The sequence below is a fragment of the Mastacembelus armatus genome, chromosome 3 (genome assembly GCF_900324485.2).
Source record: "Mastacembelus armatus chromosome 3, fMasArm1.2, whole genome shotgun sequence".
Taxonomy (NCBI): Eukaryota; Metazoa; Chordata; class Actinopteri; order Synbranchiformes; family Mastacembelidae; genus Mastacembelus; species Mastacembelus armatus.
In genome coordinates, this window is record NC_046635.1 from 21,915,463 (window position 1) to 21,935,771 (window position 20,309).

The 20,309-nt window shown below is 40.4% G+C and overlaps 1 protein-coding gene across 1 annotated transcript in view; it reads left to right on the plus strand.

Moving 5' to 3' along the window:
* The window catches only part of tox3 (TOX high mobility group box family member 3), a 38,815-nt gene extending 18,894 nt beyond the window's left edge, over nt 1-19,921 (plus strand). The window contains exons 2-7 of the mRNA XM_026293733.2: nt 2,787-2,852; nt 10,064-10,315; nt 16,573-16,836; nt 16,922-17,152; nt 17,303-17,383; nt 17,589-19,921. Of these exons, the coding sequence (XP_026149518.1) occupies nt 2,787-2,852; nt 10,064-10,315; nt 16,573-16,836; nt 16,922-17,152; nt 17,303-17,383; nt 17,589-18,395 (1,701 nt within the window). The 3' untranslated portion in view covers nt 18,396-19,921. The remainder of the gene's footprint in view (nt 1-2,786; nt 2,853-10,063; nt 10,316-16,572; nt 16,837-16,921; nt 17,153-17,302; nt 17,384-17,588) is intronic.
* Nucleotides 19,922-20,309: the final 388 nt, after the last annotated feature.

The window sequence follows — 20,309 nt, forward strand, 5'->3', positions numbered from 1 at the left end:
TTTCTTACATTACAGGAACATTTATCTTGCAGAAATCAAGTGATCTGATTTCCCCATGTTATTCATGTATATATATATTTCCAAAACATTTCTTCATACATGTACAGTTGGTTGGGCTCTTACATGGCTGCAGCAACTCTCATCCTGCTCGTCACATCATTTTAATTACAGAGCCTTCATTGTCTGCACTGACCCATTTAACACGGTCCCTTACCATCAGCTGCATGGTCCGTCCAATCACACTTAATTTCATCTGGCATTTGACTCAATCAGCACTGCCGCGAACATGGGTGCTGAATGCCCCCCCCCCCAAAAAAAAAATGGAATTGAGAATAACGGTAACAATCTCTGCTCCCACCAAGGCCTCTGGCCTGGGCTGAGCTGCGACATGGTGCAGCCTTAATGGCGATGATTGATACTGCTGGCTGGGGACATTTCTTGGGATGTTAGTCACAGCTTTCCGATGAGATTTAGAACTGCTCTTAAAGGGCCCTGGAAACACAATAAAGCATGACTCACAGAGACAGAGCCCAGGGAGTTTCACACTGCTAATTAGCACTTGTACTGAACTTGATTGTGTTTTCTCTAATGAAGCTAATGTGATTCAGATCAGTGTCCGTGCTTACAGTATGTAATTTAACCATACCTCTCAGTGTGGTGTTTGTTTTAATGACACGTTACTTCGCGATTTATAAACACATATGCTTGTGAAGTTGTCATCTACGTTAACCAGTGATGTGTAACATGGTGAGTAATTGAGTTGAAAAAGTGCGACTATTAAGGCCAGTAAGGAGTTTGCACTTAAGCTGACACAAAGCTACTCTACTTACAGAAACATTTCACCGCTTATTTCCTTCCACACAATGGGGAGCATATTATACAGGAATATATAATAGAAGAGGACACATCTGTCTGTATTATTTTCCCACAAATTCACAGGAAGGTGTTTATAAGAAAGAGCAATTGTTCGCACTTTCTTTAAAATTTTATTCGCATCCACATAGACACAGGGATAGAAGAAACAGAGACAGCAGTCCTATCTCCCCCCACAATCAGAACAATGTTCCTAGTGCTTGAATAGAGAGGGATATCTCTGAGACTTCAATTTGTTATCTAAAAGAAGAAGGGGGACGGAGCAACACTTCCAAGATAAGCCCAGCATAAGGGTAATTACCAGCCAAGTGGCTGACGTAACCCAGACATGTCATGTCTCAAAGTTACACACAGCTGGGAAGTAAAGGGAGACCAGCTATTGACAGATGTTTCTCACTTGGCGCCTGTGATTCTGTGTGTGTATATGTCTATACATTTGTGTGAACATTTGTACAAATATATAAAGCCCAGTGTTTGAGTCAGATATAGTTTAGTGGGGCAGCTCTAGGTACGATGGCACCAGTAGGCCTCGAGAGTGCAAACCACCTGCTTCAGTAACTGCTAGCAGAGCTTGTGGCTCCCCTTCTCGTTGGTGCATAACATTGTTAACATTGCTGCTGATTCCCCACTCTCTCTCCAGGGCATAGACTAATTAATGGATACCATTCGCAGTTGATTAGCAGCAGTTCTTACGGTAATTACATTCACATACTAACTACTTGGAAGAAAAGGAGAAAAGAAAAAAAAAACCACAAAGGGTTAGAAAATATATTAATGCACTTCTCAGTTCACACTGATCTTAATTTGTTTCTGCTATTGTTGGGCTTCTGTTCAGATAAGAAGCCATTTTTTTTTCTCTCACTGTCTATTGGAGCTCTCCATCACTCATAATGTTTTAAGAGAGTGACTTTGTAATAAACACACAAAAGAGATTACTACATAGCTCTGTTGAAAATAGGGAGAGTGTTCTCAGTGGAACCTTGCGAAGATGCAAACGCGCCGTTATTCTTTCTCCGACGAGCCATGGAGGCTGGGTTTTGCACTCCTCACTCACAGAGAGATGCATTGTGCTCCTGGGCCCAGCTGCTACCCCATAATTCTTCATTCTATGTCCCATTGTTCCTACCTGTCACCATGGTTGTGTCTCTGAAGAAAGGAAGTGGCTGCCATTTTGCCAGCAGGCTCTGTGTGGGTTGGAGAGGGAAGGAGGGGATGTTGTGAAAACATGTTATTTCTCGCCAAACTATAAGGTTTTAATAGCTTATAAACAGTCTTTACAACTAATGCATGTTCATCTTCTGGGATTTATTATTTCAGCACTATTAGCATTGTTTTACACAGTTATTACTCTGATATTAACAGTTAAATGCTTTATTAGAATACTTTTTTTACTGTAATAAATAGGATTATTATTTAAAAAACTGTTATGTAATTAGATTCCACATAAGCATGGATAACTGTAAAAATCAGGATTTAGAATGGACCCATCAATCCATAAACCAAAAATATACTCCACCCCTATTAAAAACACGCTCCATCTCCCTTCAGTATCACTCCTCTCCCATAGGTTATTTGAAGTTAATAACCTGCCACTACATCTTGATACTTGGCATTGTGATGCAAACATATCCTTAATTGCCATCCCATAAGAGCTGAATAGCCAGATCAGATTCTCATTACCCTGGTTTGAATTGGCCTGGGCCTCTCACATGCCTCTTGTCATGTAGCAGAGTGGCAGAATGCGCCTGTGCACATACAGAAAGAGGTTAACTCAGTGTGCAAACATTCAGAGCCAAGTGTGTGCAATCTGTCTTGAGTGACAGGTGTCCATTATGAAACAGGAAGGGTTTGAGTTACACTGGATGTTTTTTCGACACTAGTTGGCTGATTGTGTTTTTTGTCTTTATTTGCAGTTCCAGAATAATAACAACTACATGAACATGGCAGAGGCAAATGGTGCCCTACTCGCCGCTGGTGATGTGAGTACACTTTGCTTTTTTCCATCAATAAAGAGAACCTTTTCACATGGGCAATTCAACTAATGCAAACATCCTTTCCAATATGTATTCTGTCTTACAATTAAATACATGTTTCATTATCTTTTTCTTACTTGGTAATGAGTATTTTTCATTTAGCTAGGGATTTTCTTAGGCATGCAATGTATATAAATAATGTTGGCGTTTAATATTTTTCTGTGGTTCAGGATTCATTATTTAAGGAACACTATACTGGCAAAGTTGGCAGCAGTAAAAATCAATGTGGAAGTTTTATGCCGTAAATCTCTCTAAATCATGTACAATGATAAACTCCAATTTGGATTTCACTGTCTTTATCATAGGTAATATTATTTTTATTACCTGAAATGCTACTGGCTCAAATGTTTCCTGTCCTGAGAGCTACACAAGACTCTAAGCCTACAAAAAATGAGCTATAGACTCACCCTATATTGTCACATAGGAACTTTGGAGAGCCAATGCTGATGTGATCTGACTGTCTTGACTGCGCTTTGTAAGATAAAGTGATATCTCAGAAAGCGGTGGATATAAACACCTGTTTTCTTCCTCTTTTCAAACATATAATGAAGGAGCCCAAAGAGATTCTGTAGTTCAATCACTTTCAGAGCCACTCTATCTACAGGCACTTACAAAAAGAGAAGTGTCACCAACAATCTATGGTTGTGGAGCTCCTGGAATAACTCCGTATACTCTACTGCTGCATTAAAAGAAAAAACAGAATAGTTGTTAGCCTGAGCCATAGTAGTTCTAACGGTGTGCTAAATTTATCCACGTTATTCCCCTTTCACCTCCTCTGCTGCCCTGTCATTAGAGACAAGTGCACCAAAAATACCCGCCATCCTCTGTGGTTCAAACGGGCCAATGTGATTCAGTTTAGCAGGGGAGACTGATCTGGCTTCAAAACCTACAGCAACGCATCATGACACAGCTCCAAGATACTGAGATAGATGTCTCTGTTAACCTCATTGTTTTTATTCACGCCAGTTGGGCACTTCGACATGCAACTGTGACATTCAAACTCAGAAGTGTTTGGAGCGTGTGACCTCATGTTCATAATGTGGCTGCTTCACAAAGCCGCAGAGTGTTGTGGAAGAAGTTTAATTTTCCCCCACATTTACGCTGAGTGAGCACATCCTCTGTATCCATGGGCCGCTGAGGCCCACTGCAGCAGGGACCACGCTGACACAAGCTGCTTGGAGAGCGTTCAGCCCCCAACTGTGAGGGCCCACTGTGGCAGTCAGGGAAAGGGGGGATGGGCTGGGTTGGGTGGGGTTGGGGGTGCAGGGGGAGGAGGGTGACTCCTTGATAAAAACAACCCAGCTCATTTGCATTTTATCAAAAGGAACAACTGTTTCCAGTGTCAGGGCACAGATGGTATTGTGCTCAGAAGGAGAAAGAATAAGTCTTAAACATAGATTTTTCTATTCAGGCGGATTGTCCAAAGTATTTGTTGCAACTTGAGCTACTATGGGATTAAAGTTACTTCCTCTTTGAGTTGTTAGGTTTTTCACTCCCCTCTCACTCCATGCTTTCTCCACTGTATTGCTACTGTACTGTGCATATACAGCTGCTGTGAGCCAAGGGTACACTAGGTATGGAAGTAACATTTTTGAGAGCAAGGTTACATTTATACAACCATTACTAATTACCTTTTGTTTTCAAATCCAGCCACTCTATTGTGCCTTTTTCTCAAGTGAGGCCTGGGACATTTATAATTAGCTTTGAGTTATTAATTCGATTAGCATATGACATTCTAACCTGTGTAGAGTCAGTTGTTCAAAAACCTGCAATTCTACTTCACTGTCACACATTAGTTCTCTAAAACCTTTTCTGTTTCAAAACTTTAAAATGTACTAGTTGTAGAAAGTTTGCTGTTCTTTTTGACATATCAGGAACTTTTGGACTGGAGAAAATGTTTCATAGTTCTTAAAACTGTTGGATGAAGTTCCCCTTTTGTGTATCAGCACTAAATGAACTGAGAACTATAATAGTTTACTGTATTGATGTTTTATCTCCTACTTCGAAGTAGGTACTTTTCCAGTATAATAGGCGCTTTTGGACAAAACAGTTTTAGGGAACCAGTTTTAGGAACTACTAAGGTGAGGAACAGACCTGAGAACTACATACTGTAAGGGACTATTTTTTTTTTAGCATTAACACCGCCAGTAGGAAGCTTGAAGTAAGTTAATTGAAGTTATTTACCCTTATTAGTCTCACAATGGGGAAATTACATTACCCACCCAAAGTGCACACACAGCAGTGAACACACACCCAGAGCAGTTAGGGCGTTGGGTGCCTTGCTCAAGGGTCTCACCTCAGTCATGGTATTGAAGGTGGAAGGTTGAGAGAGCGCTGGCTATTCACTCTGCCTCTGCCTCACCGACGATTCCTGCCGGTCCTGAGACTCGAACCCGCAACCTGGGTTTTAAGTCCGACTCTCTATCCATTAGACCACGGCTGCCCCCCCTCAAATAATGCAAGCTGACTAAAGGTTGTAAAGTCTTTTGTCTTGTTTGCTGCCATAATACAGTTGTTCATAGAACAGTAGTTACATCACAATCAGTGATTAGCTTCAATTTAGTGAAATGTCAGTAGTTTGGACAATGACAACCCTGCAGCATTTTTTTTATTCTACCTGCTGTTTTGTGTGAAAAATTGCATTGTTGTATTTCTCTTTTATACCTCAGTCCTGAACCCTCTTGGGTTTTGCAAAATTCAGCCACTGTATCCACAACTGTGACAATTTTCAGGTAAGGTTGGATGCTAAAAGTAACATGTCTGTGACTAAATACTTTTTCTTATATAACATTAACTAAGCAGTATCTATCATCCTATCATTAGCAGCGATAAGTTCCTGTCACAGTAGGCCAAATGAAAGTGTAGCAGCAAAACCATAAGTGTGCTTGACAAACTGTGTTTTATTGCCTTTGAATTCAATTTCTCATTTGTAAAAGGAAGCATATGTCAGTTCTTTCTTCAGAAGTTACACAGTTGCATACATACAGTAGTTTTTAAATCTTTGGTAATTTTTTTTAACCAGTGTGTATTAGACAGGTGTTCACTATTATTGTTATAAGCATAACCACATAATACATTTGTTTTAATTGCACTATTATTACACTATTTCCTTGCATTATAAACTGCTTACTTCAAATTGCATATCTTATGATTTTGCACAAGGCAGAATGCTTTTACATTAAAACAGGCGACTTGTTTTTGCTGCTTATGTGGTGTATCATTGCCAGTGTATCATTTACCTTATGCACTTAGAGGATGAGATAAGATGACCTTGGTGTGCCTGGTAAAGCATACATCCTAACAGGGAATGCTTGACTGCTTCCTTCAGGGAACAGGATACTGTACACTGAGATTGTATTCCACTCAGACATATCACTTTACTCTCCCAATCAAATTAGAGATGTGCAGTGAACTATAAATATGTAGAAATGGACTACAAATGATCCAAATTTGAAATAATGTTGATTAGGGCTGCCATAGTTGATGTTGTCATTTGAGGAGCTGCACTCTGCCTGTCTAGATATGTGAAACTGGATCCTTGATCTGCCTCTATTGATTCTGAAACATATTATATGCAATAATTGCATGCTGTTGCTTTAACAAGTCTTGGTTATTGCATTTTGAATTATATTACTGCATTGAAGCGCTGGGAATACTGCCTGAAAAGCTTTCTCTTGCTTTTTATCCTGATATTGAAAGAACACCATAGAAGGAAAGGGGTACAACATCATAAGGAAAATTTACTAATACATACTGAAAGTCCCCAGAGGATGAACCCTAATGACTCTAGTGATCCTCTAGCTTTTTCTTTTTCTCTACCATGACCCTGACACATTTCTTTGTGACTGACATCTTGTGAGACTATTTTAACTTACTGTAAAATAGTAAGTTAAAATACTTTTCTGTATTTGAAGTAATGTTGAATAGCCTTGGTACATGTCATCACACTTTCATTTTCCCAGGTTTAATATAAAGACTGATGAGAATAATTTGCATAACAGCATAGTTTGATCCTGGTAAACACTAAGGACCGGATATTTCCTATGCACCTGCTCAGGGTGGCAGTGCTTGGTACATCAGGACTTTCTGTTACAAGATTTTCTCTGCCCTCATACCACTGAACCCTGTGATAGTCAGTGGAAAGACATGGAGGCAATGCTCTTTTCTCTCTCAGACTGTTGTCCTCTCCCTTGACCCCCCCAACCCTCCCCCCTTAACCTGTACATGCCTGCACATCCCAAGCCTGTAGCTGGCTTGGCACTTGGCTCTGCTGAGCCTTTCAGAACAATTTAAATGGATAATCAGGCTGGTGATGTGAAGAAAGTGGATTGTGCATCTCTTAATCTCCGATCAGAGCCCCTAAGCTGCTCCTGGTGCAGAATTAGACTGGCTTTATGTGAAATGACACCAGACAGTGTGCAGCACTGTAACACTCTGTGGGTTCCAGTAAAATCTGGCACCTCTTCCCTGAGGAGAGGGCCTTTTCTTCGCGGACAGCTAACATCTTCCATACCACCCCCAAATGAGACACAAATTCCCTGTCTCCATTTTCAGTGCCCATGGTGCAGATGTTAATATGTATCATCATTAACAAAGAGAGGAGATGCACACAAGCACAGCATTTGATACTGATCTTGTTCCACCTTCCCTCCCCCACTGTAATTTTTTCCCCCTATCCTCCACTTCCATGCTGTTTAGTAGACACTAAACACTAGCATTCCCTTCCTCCAAGCACATGTCTGTGTTTGACTTAAAGGTCACTATCATGGTTGTCCTGCTTTCCTACAAAAGTAGAGTTCACCTCAGCCAACCTTCTTCTTGGGTTGACTCTGTAATTTAGGCCACAGTGCACCATCCTACCAGATTCAGTTGCCTATGTAGTTATGCCCTGATTTACCTTACTCAATGTAATGGCTCTGGAAACCTACATACATCGGCAAATAATATCCATTCTGACATTTTCTTCCTGCAAAGGGTTATGTAGATAAATATGTACAAAGTGATACAACCTGTGCTATATAACTGACTATACTGGACAAGGCAGTACAAAAACAGTGCTGATAACTTTCTGTCAGAGAGGGTATCATAGTGTGCCATTTTTTTCAGATCACATGATATGTGAGCATGATATGATACAGATGAGACTTTAATCATAGATCTTAAGGCTGGTGTGGAGATTCCCCCGGCTCCACAGGGGAAGCTGAAAAAGATGAATGAAGACCATGATGATGGACATTCTTCCCATGTGCAACTGCAAACTTTCTGTCTGTGACTTATGACAGTTTTGTTTTATTAACTTTAGACAATCCATGTTTTGAGTCACATGCTGCTGAACAGGCATTATTGTGAACTGAGTTTTTTGAGTGGACTGAAGCATAATATGACAGCAGAGGACTCAGAGTAAATGGTTCCTACTGAAGGTGCTCATGATTTATTCTGCACTCTGTGAGCCAGAGGCCAGGGCTGTGATGAATATGACCTTAGCTCCGACTGAAAGAAGAACTGATTCTCTAGCTGTGAAACAAGCACTGAAAAGCGAAACAGTGGTGCGAAGCAGGAAGGGAGAATGAGAAGGGGGGAATGAAAACTCTATTAGGTGTCTGTGCCACTGGAATTCATCAGCGCTTGTAAAGACAGCTGCCCTGAGTAGGCAATGAATTAGTTTCAAGTGTCTGTGTGCTAAAGCAAGCAAGGGGAACATTAATACTCCCTAATCAAGGGCGGTGTTGGCATATTCCCTCCATTGTCTTTCTTGTTATTCCATCCCCTACCGGAGACAGAGGTGAGAAAGACACTGAAGACAAGCCTGGTTAGCTCTGTTGTTGACAGTAGCGACTGGAGCTTTGAGAGTAGTAGGAGTTCACCTGCTTTATGGTAGGAATTTGGGTCCTATGTCACAAGTCATGGTGACATTTTACATGTGCTGTATTATGTAAATTTTGAGTAAGCAAACAGAGTGAGAAAAAACAGTTCCCCTTTCAAAGAATCTAGGTTTATCTTTAAAGGTGATGCATGATCATTTCCAGGACTTGCAGTTGCTCTTAAAATAAAACTCATGTCTGTGAATAGTTGAATTAGCTTGAGAAAGAGTCATCAATGCCTTTTTGAAAGCGTGTCAGCGCCTATTTACCTCTGTTTTGGCATCTAAGCCAAATACTTTTATGTCAGGATTGTCAGAAATTTCATAGTTGATGAGGTCAACCAGGCAGGCCCTAAACACTTCTGTGAAAGTCTTGCAAGGTGAATAAAAAAAAAGAAGTGAGATCAACCTAAAGCATTCATGGAGCAGATTTCTTTTGTTTCATATTTATATATAGTGCTGGGAGTTTAACATGATTTTAGGGCTGTGCCGCTTTGCTTTCAAGCAATATGCCAAGCCATGCTAGCAGTTAAAATCATGTCACTTTTAGTAAGCGACCTGTGCTTTGAAGAGGTTTTCAGTAACTTAGCAGCAGCCAAGCTCAGCACCTCAGCTAGAGCACTGTTTGGCCCTGTTTTCAGATGTATTTATGTAGCCCCGTAGTGTGGTCATTGTGAGGATATGAATATATTGGCTTTCCAGAGAGAAGCTTAATGCACTGTGCAGATGAAAACAAGACTCAAGTAGGTGAACAGTCCCATCTCCAAGAAGGCACATAAGCAAATTAAGTGTGACCAAAAGCTTTAATTTGAAAGGCAGAAGGATTAAGCTGTTTGATGAGCAGATTTAAGGGTGCAGGCAAGGGGAACAAAAAGACACACTTCTGGCCAAGCGTAATAATCTTTGAAAATGTTCTTTAAACCCATCTCCCTGTGACGTGTATTTTCACTGCACTTCAACCCAACATCATCCATCCCCAAGATTAAGGGCTTTTATCATTGTATACTCTCTCTCCTGTGATTGCTGCTTGATATTTTTGCTTTTGACGTCTTATTCCACACTGGCCTTTTTCCCTCTTTTTCCTCAAAGTGGACTTTAATAGGTTTAGGAAATGCTACATCTTAGTGCACTTACAGACAAGTGTATTACCACTTTACTAAAACACTGCCTCTGTTAAACAAAGTTGTCCGATTTAATCCCTGAAGGTTTCCTTTCGGGCATGTTGGATAAGGCCAACCTCAACGAATGCATTGTGTTTATGAATATCGTGACTTTCTTCTTCCTTCCTTCTTTTCAGACCTTCCATACGCCCAGCTTGGGAGACGAGGAGTTTGAGATTCCTCCTATTACACCTCCACCTGAGACGGAGCCTGGTCTGGGTCTGTCGGAAGTGGACTCACCTTTCTCAGCAATGCCAGAGCCCCCAGCTCCACACAGGGGTCCATTAATCCCCCAGTTCCCCCCTCAGAGCCTGGATCTGCCCTCTATTACTATCTCACGCAACATGATGGACCAAGAAGGGGTGTCTGTAAACAACAGCCAACCCATGGTGAGTACTACTATGTACAGTTTATATAGTACTAGTCTTTTATTTTCTGTGACTAGAGAAATGTTATCCTCATTTGTCAACACACAAAATCCTGCACTAGCACTGTCCTACTTGTAGAAGCAGCTCCACATGTGGCATCCAAGCCAAAAGATATGATTTATAAGTATATACTACCAGAGACCCCTGATATCAGAAGCATACAGTCCGTAAATGAGGTCTTTTACTGAACCATAATGTCACCTTCACAGTTTTGTATGCCCCTTGTTGTCAGCACATCTGACACAACATCTGGCCTTGTTTACAACACAGGAGGTATATGATAACACTGAGTAAATGTCATAATATTCTGTTACTTACTCTGAGGGTTTAAAAAAAAAAAAAAGGCACACAGAGCATGGTCGATCAGCCTCTGTAAGGTGAACAGATGTGAATAGATCACAGGTGTTAGAGTACAAAGCACATTCAACCCCAGAAGGACAGTGAAAATGGGACCCAAAGGTGTCACAGTTTCACATGCTCATATTTAATTCATATTGCCTTGAGAAGCCTTTTTCCTGCTGTAAATGCTGATGCATGTTTCTGCTCAATGTCACACAAAGCCTTCAAAAAACACACATGCTTTGTGTGGAATTAGGATCAGCTCTGTCTTTGTGTCATAGCAAATTACCCTTCTAGTGAGGTCTTCACAAATATATTTTTAACTTAATCCTCCTTTCCTCTGATTCAGATGGTCAAACATGGAACAGTAGACAAAGTAATCACTCTATTTATGTTGATACAGTTATGTGCTATAGATTGTGAGATTGTTGTCTGCAGCTGCAAAGGCATTTTCAAATGCCACAATCATAGAAGCATTGAGGAGGAAAAATGGAAATGTCACTGGCTGACTAGTTGTCTTACAAACCTATTATAAAAAATGTAAGATTCATTTAGGAGAAAAGAAATGAAAGGACAAAGGCATGAGCTGAGAAATGATGATATTGATGTTAAATTTGCTTTGTGAACCAAAAAACACAGAAGAGGTGCTATGATCATTATAACTGTGTGAATAAATGAAATGTGTTTTAGACCCCCTGCTTCTCTCTACAACACATTTGTTGAATCACACAGATATTATAGATATTTATTTACATTCCATATGGGAAGGGGCTATAAAATTTTACAGCTTTTTTCTGCTTCCATGCTCCTGGCATGTAAAATAATTGCAGCCTTTAAAATATCTCCACCGCATACAGTAAGTGAGCCCCAGAAGGCTTTTGCCTAAAGAATTTTCATTTCATGGTCAGTTAAGCTTTCTACATCTGGAAGAAACGGAACCTTGACACAATTACATTCCTGACTGTTCTCACAACTTGCTGGAGGATTAGATTTGATTCTCAAACATTATTCCTCTTTAACACCATTTGCATGGCTCATGTCTCTGATTGTGCAGAGACTCTATTAAAAACTGAGGGGAGAATGTGGGTTTCTGCTCCTTGCCTCGTGGCATTGTCGTCAGCACACCACTCACTCTTTTATCAGTCATCACACATTGTACCGCAGGAAGGCTTGTGGTGGCCCTTCATTTTTCCTGTAAATGGGATTGATCCCCAAAAGCCCTGTGACAATACCTATAGAAATTGTATTCATCTATGTTTTTATCTTTGCCATGAACAGAGAACACAACTTTTAAATGAGATAAGTAACAGCACTGTTCGCAATGCATTCCATATACAGATACAATGATTTACGAAGGCCCTAAGAGGGGTGTTTTGTCATTTTGTCAGCACACTGATAAAGAAATGACAACCTTATATACATGATTACATTCTGTGTTATTTGTTATGGCTGCAGGGGCAAACAAACCGTGCACTATTGCAATTACATTTTTCATCAAGCCACCATGCTCATATTTCCCAAACACTTGTCTTGGTTTTCTTCCACTGTACTAGGTTACCGGTGGAGAATATTTAGTGTGTGTGAAAGCCTGTCTCTTATCAGAACTTAATGAGAAAGCCAACCAGTGAATATACCTGGGCTATTTTCAAAAGCTTCTTCCATGTCATTGCATTGCCAAGTGTTCTGCTAATTTCTTTCCCCATAATGTTCAGCGTATGTCTTGCAAATTGGCCACAGATGCCGGGCTTCTACAAAGAGAAATACATTTTCTCAGCTGCAATGTGCCTGGCAAGCCCTGAATCTGAAGTCATTATTTATTTAATCTGCTCTCCTAACAAGCTTCTGACTCTCATTTTTGTCTCCCAGCATGTGTCCTCCTGATTTGTGATTGAGACTCAATAGTGCCAAATAGTACTGGAGTTAGAGCTGCCAGTATTGCTTTATTCACAATTTCTTCTCGATTTTCTCCCTGCTGCACAGCAAGGGTCTCTGGGTTCTATTTCAAAAAACACCTGGTGCCTTCTCCACATTTTAGCTTTTTCTTGACACATGTAAGCATGTACTGAAACGGGTGCTGTGTCCTCCGAGACTGCATCTGAAAATCTACAGTAGTCAACTGGTTGTATTAGATGTTAAAATCAATATTTAGGGGACATGAGCCCTGCTGTCTTATTACATTTATCACTGTGTGGTGATGCATTACATATTTTTCATTACCCAACTAGCTGTTTCACATGCCATTAACTTTACAGCAGCAAAGATATGCTAATATCTAATCCAAAAATACTGTGTTTGGACCACATGCATCATATAAGATGATGTAGTTTGTTGTTCACATGATTTGATATGCCTTGATATTGTGGAGCTTGCCTGTGAATATAATACCCTCAGTTTTGACTGGTCAAAAACTACTATATCCTGAATCAAATGGAAAATGTGAGCAGTGTTGCAGAAAGCATGTTTTTCTACACTTCCCTCTTATCTTCCTTCCAAGCACTGACATGAGTTGTACATCAATTTAAGAGAGTGGATTTTTTTTTTTTTTTTTCGCTCCGATTCTTTTTTCTTTTCTCCCTCAACAGACAGCTATTGTGACATATTGGGTCAGTCAGAAATGAAAGATATTCATGCAGGCATGCAATACTTGTAATGAAGTCTCAGCTTGACCTTCTGCATGATTGATTCTGTAATTTACTTTTCTCAGGCAGCTCTCAAAATGGAATGATGTCATGTTGGACAATTTTTAAGTACCCATAATGCATCAGGAAAAATGGTGGAAAAGGGTATGGGTCAGCAGCTGAAGGGGAGGGAACCCACTGGTCTTACAGTTGGGGTAAGGGGATGGTGGGGGGAGTGAGAGGGAGATTGCTTTGTTTTTAAGTGGGGGTTAGAGGTTGTGGAGATAGACAGGCTGAGTTTGCACACCACAGAGAGAAAGGGAGAAGTGTGTTTGACTGAGACAGGGCAGGGGAAAGAAAAACAATTTATCTTCATGCTATTATAGCCTTTACCGGCATTCAAAATTCCATTTTTCTCATTTGGCTTAAGCACAGACTTCAGCTGTTGCAGAAAATGGAGGAAAAAAAATAAAATGATGTACCCATATAGAAGCCGAGTAAAGGAATATGTGCAGAGCGCTGATAAACTATCTTTAATAGGACTGACCTTTCATGCTAGAGAAAGTTACTGGGGGATTCATCCTTATAATTACCATATAGATGATTTTACCCCTCTCCTGCCATGGAACATTTCCAAAAGCTCTGTCATTGATTGAATGGAAATTGAACTTGTTAACATTCTTTTCAGCCTGTTACAGCTTAGTACAGGGTGCAACTGTTCATAAATTCTCCCAAAATTCTGATTTGAAATATCTTTAAGAAGAGGCTGGAGCCTGCCTTCACTGACATCAGTGTTGAGATTTTTATCACTTGGTGAATGCATAATGTTGCATTCTGAGTCCAGCTGCTGTGTTTATTGGCTTGTGTTTATTGTGGAAAAGGTTTGACACATTGTCAATAGTGTTTTTTTTTTCTCATCTGCTGGTTTTCAGAATGCTTTATGTGGCTGCGTGTGGAGCGTTTGTTGTGTTAAAAGTGGATGAAGCCAGCAATATTGTACAAAACAAGCTATTTCTTTCTTTTTGGCTGCATATTGTTGACAGCATTATGTTGTTACCAGCTATTTCATCCTTCATATTAAAAGCAGCACAATGGGGGATATTACAAACTCAATTTACATAAAAAAACCTCTATTGATTAGATGGTAGATTAAGCTTGACAGTGCTTGACATGCAGACAACACACCTAGGCGCACAACCAAACCTAAGGAAGGCACATCTGGCCACTGTGTATGCAAGATAAGGACTTATTTGCAGATTTACGATGACTATCAAAGTATCTAGTTAGATGTCTGCTGTGACTTCTGACAATACTGCAATCAAAATGCAAATGAGAAGGAAGAGGGACATAAATAAACATCCTAGTACAAGATTCATATTCACAATCAAGGCAACTGTTACCTAAATTGATTTCTTTCACTAGTGTGTTATTAGCCGTTATCTTTTCATTCAAATCAGACATGTGCTAATGCTGGTGTTTCACTGACATCCCTGTCATCCCTCTTTTGTAATATGAAATGAAGAGCAAAATTGCTCCTTCAGTTATGGCTATAATATGTTGTAAAATAAGACATTTAGCAAGCTGTTGAATGTGATATGATTAAGTGTTTAAATGTGGTCATCAGTGTATATTTTTTTTAAACATTCAAAACATCCAAAGGCCATTTAGAAGAAATAACCATATTCCAACCAAATTACAGAATGGGCCATTGCTCTAAGTCAAAACTGCATCATTGGGATTGGGGTAAAAGTGTTATTATACAGATGGCCACAACTAATGAGCTCAGTGTGCACATCTTTGATGTTCGTAGTGAGCAGAAAGCAAACTGCGAGCCATCGTGTCTCGGTAATGAAGATGACAATAGCACTTGGAGCATGGTGGGTTGCAGATATGTAAATCACAACTATTTGGTCATAGACTTGTTTATTGCAGCTTTTATGTGCAGGAGAACTGAAAGCTTCCACATTTGAAGAATCACAACAACATGCCTTCAATTTCTACCCTACCTTTGGCTCACCTTTCACAGAATTGTCTTTGCACATGTAAATATAAATCTCTTCTCACTTCATAGATTGTATTTATGATAAGCAGTAGACATGGCATATGAGAAAGAAATGGATTGTAGATTCAATATATTTTTGTCTGAAATGGTGTTACAATATTGTTTTTGAAGACGGGCATTCATAAGGTTCTTTCAATAAAGCCAGGTGTGTGGGTTTATGATGTGTTGATGTTAGGAGAGATTGAGTTTGTGTTGCTGAATACCAGATGGATGTACCCAGGGAGAACAAATCACCTTTTCTGTTGTGTTCATGTCCCCTCCTCTGTTCCATGTCAGCTCCTCTGGCTCTTTGATCAGTCTTCCCTCTGGGGATGTGGCAGGCCCCGTAATTTCATCCTTACCACAATCAATGCAAACATGCTGCCTGCATCTCTTCTAAGACTTTTTCAAGAACTGAATGTTTTACCAGGAAAAAAAAGTGAAAGATCTTTTGAAACTATTATTACAGTATACCCTAGATGGCAGAAGAGATGGGGACCTGTCCAAAGCTCTTAAACTTCACACATTCAGCTGTTTGATTTATAGAGTATATTATATAAAATATTATAAACATTTTTTTTCCACTTTTTGAGATTCAAACATGATACATAATATAGTACCGCTTGCACAGAATTGTGACCTTAATGTTACTTTTCACCAAAGCATACAGGCTCGTGGCCATCACGAAATAAAATGACATTGGGTGCATGCGTCCAAACTGCAACAGGAACAGTCTTTTTATTGTAGCATTTGAAATTATGTACACAGTGCAAGGGAACTGAGTCCACTATTCCTCTCCAGGGACCGGGCAGTCAACAGCTGTGTCACAGATTTCCATACAATACAGTTCTGAAATGAATCAACTGAGCTGTGTAGTCATCTATTACTGGCTTATAAAGTTGGCTCCACTGGTGTCAAGATAATTTATCATGGCTTGCAATAGAGACATTTAAGACCCAAGACATCGTGACATGCGATATGCCACACAACAATCCAAGAATCCAATGACCCGATTTCCTCTGGTGAAGCGATACAGCTTCGTGAGCTCCATACACTGGGCAGCAGGATGTTATAGTGAGTACACATATATTTGAGCTGGAGAAATGAAGTGGAGGTCTGTGCAGCAATGTGAAAGCAGAGGAACATGGGTCAGTGAAGTACTACATTAAATATATTATATCACTTTCTTATCAACCCTTCTCTTTGCTTTTATGTCACAGAATGTGGGACCGGGACACCTTCGCCAGTACCCACCTAACCCAACCATGGTGATGAAGTCCATCATCAGCATGAACAGCCCCAATGGGATGATATCACGGAATCAGCTGACCACCATCAACCAATCCCAAATTAATGCACAGCTGAGCCTAAACATGGCAGGACACAACATCACCCATACTTCACCATCTCCACCTGCCAGCAAGTCTGCCACACCGTCCCCCTCCAGCTCCATAAACGAAGATGACCAGGACGACGGCAATAGGGTGAGTTAATTGTATCGTAATTGTTCTTAATAACCTGCTGATGTAAAGGACAGTTTTGTAAATGTTTTTATCACAATTGTTGCAGGTGGTTGGAGAGAAGCGACCAGCCCCTATAGATCCCACAAAGAAACCCAAGACTCCTAAGAAGAAGAAGAAGAAGGATCCCAATGAGCCACAGAAGCCAGTGTCAGCTTATGCCCTGTTTTTCAGAGACACCCAGGCTGCCATCAAGGGTCAGAATCCCAATGCCACTTTTGGAGAAGTGTCCAAAATTGTGGCCTCAATGTGGGATGGTCTGGGCGAGGAGCAGAAGCAGGTATTACTACATTTAGTTATTCAGAACAGTTAAATATATCGTGTGCCTTATTTAACAGGGAGACAGAAATGTATATACAGTATATATGTTGCTTAATAGGAATAGAAGTTTTATTTTTCCATCTTTCCATCTGCTTTTGTGTCATCACAGGTTTACAAAAGCAAAACAGAAGCTGCCAAGAAAGAATATTTAAAAGCTCTTGCTGCATACCGTGCTAGCCTGGTTTCCAAGGTGAGAAAATGTGTGAATTTGAGAGAAAAGTTACTTAAACTTCTCTGAATTTGTTGTAATAGATTATGCACTGCAAACATCTGTAATGACGAAAGTTACTGAAGCAATTTGAGGTCTAGCAAATCTGTAGTGTAATTATAGAGAAAGTAATGGCATTCTTCAGAAGTGAAAACTGGATGAAACTTTTGATTTTTTTTCTATACAGGCTGCAGCAGAATCTGCTGAGGCTCAGACTATACGCTCAGTGCAGCAGACCCTGGCCTCCACCAGCCTGTCGCCAGGACTGGTGCTGCCTTCACCCCTTAACCAGCATCCCTCCATGCCATCAACGTCCCAGGCTCTCCAACAAGCCCTGCCACGGGCCATTGCCCCAAAACCTCTGCAGGTGAGACTAGGGGGTAGTCAGATCATGACCTCAGTCACTGTTTCCCACCAGAACATGTCCTCTGGGATGCCACCGCAGCTGCTTGGCCAGATGGGTACCGGAGGGACCATGGTGGCAGGTGCCCAGTCCACGGCAGTATCTCAGATGAGCCCACCCATGCAACCAGTGCAGCAACATGCGATTCAGCAGCTCCAGCAGCAACAGCAGCAGCAGCAGATGCAACAGCACCTCCAACACCATCAGATGCAGCAGCAGCAGATGCATCACCAGCAGATCCAGCAGCAGATGCAGCATCAGCATTTCCAACACCACCTCCAGCAGCAGCTGCAGCAGCACCACATGCAGCAGCAGCAGCAGCAACAACATCAGCAGCAGCAACAGCAGATGCAGCTGCAGCACATGCAGTTGCAGCACCAGCTGCACCAACAGCAGATTCAGCATCTCCAACAGCAACAGCAGCAGCAACACCAGTCCCAGTGTTCCCCACCCCAACACTCTCCCAGTACACCCCATTCAGTTGGAGGCTCTGCGTCACTCGGCAGTCCCCAGCCGGCCTCACAGCAGCAACCACACCCCTCCCAAATCCAGGCCCACGCCCAGGTCCTGTCCCAGGTCAGCATTTACTGAGCCAAATGAAAATCATTTCTCAAAGAACAAGAATAGAATAAAAGCATCATTCCATGTTGCTTTTCTAAGTTGCACTTAAGAAGTGTGTAAGATTTAGAATGTTATACAAAGAACCTGTCCCTTGTTATAGATGGATATGCACACGCATGTACAGGAGGTAAACATGTTAACTGGGGTTTTGTCTATAAAATAGGCTGAGCTATGACAGAAACCTGTTAGGGTGAGCACCCAGTGATTGTTTATTTGTTTGTGAGGTCTTTCTGACTGGGCGCACAGTACGCTGAAAGACGAGTGTCTTTCGCTGTTTTATTTAACAATAAAGCTTTATTTATGAGGCCAGAGTTGTCAGTTCAGCACAGCAAAAGGACATTTTGAATGCATTTCAACAGAAGGATTTTTATCAGCTCTTGCCTGGACCGAATGACTCACAGGATCATTGCTGGAAACCAGTAATCCACACGTCAGTCTTTTTTCCCCACACTGGCCAGTATATAACAAGACATTCTTTACTCCGACCTTTCTCTTTCACCAGTTATTCTCACAGATGTAACTGTTCCACAGTGGTGTAGGGGAAATCATTGATGAAATCATCACATGTTGGAGACCCACTGATATTTGAACACATTTAAACCATGTCACAAATGCAGACAATGTCTTGAAGAAAAAGGGGAACTGAATATTAAAGGTCTCGGGATCTCTGGACGAATGACTGAACAGACTAAGACAGAAACTGCCATAAATCATTTATGTCATCACATCATCAAACTGTAGCTGTAATCTGCTGTACATGTTTTGTAGAGTGGGGAGAGACGAGACCTCCTTTATCCAGTAATCTACCCTCTAGATGATTCACCTAAAAGCGTGTAACTGGGAACCCCCTCCCCTCCCCCCCACCTCCCACCCCCCAAAAAAATTCTTTAAACTATTTCTTTTTACATCAGATGTTTAACAATTAAATTATGTTTTTATTTTGTGTAACAAAGGGGATATTTTATGGTAAACACAAATTTCCAGACCAAGACAGATGGTTTGGGGAGTGATGTATTTTTACTCTGCTCCTTGATACCATCATTGTTTTAAAAATGGGAAAGAAAAAAAAAAAGAAAACTAGCAGAGCCAGTTTGTTGCACTGCCAAAGCCAACTGAAAAGGCATTGGAGGTATTTTTGCCAGCTGTACAGAAATCCCTGAAAAAAAAAGAAAATGTTGTACATTTTTCATATCACCTGTTGTAAAGTTTTAATATGTGAGGCTTTAATTAAAACATTGTTAAACGACCTGTGGATTGCTATATCACATAGTGCATTTCTGCTCTTTTATACTTTTTTATGAGTTACAATAGCAGCGATTAATTTTGTTTGTATTTTACTTTCAAACCAACTGCTTTTGAAAACTGTCCATAGAATAAATGCATATCAGTATGGAGTTCTTGAAAAGTTGTTTTCAGCTCACAATAGGAAAAGTAATTTAATGTTTGCGTTTTTGCTCGGCCATTAAGACAAATCCAGAGACATTCCATCACTAATATGATAGTAGCCATAATTTTGTATGAAGTATTATATATTTCTTTGTGTCTCTGTTCAAAATTAAACTATCAATCACAAATATTTATTTGAAGGAATCGGTTTATTTCAAAAGTTATATTAGCCATAACTTCTATGAGGTATTTCTTTATATCCCTTTGTTAGCCAATGAAAATAAATACACAAATATTCATAGCACTCAGTTCTTTACAAGATATAAAAAAATAAATTTGTATGTTTTCTATGAAGTAATTCTATATGACAAAGCAAAGGAATCCTTTGCAGGGATATATGAGCATTCATGGTGGCATTATTATAATACGTGCTGTTTCTCAGTGATTTGAGTGGAAGTCCATTGTAACTGTGTGTAAAAACAATGTTGAAACTGGACA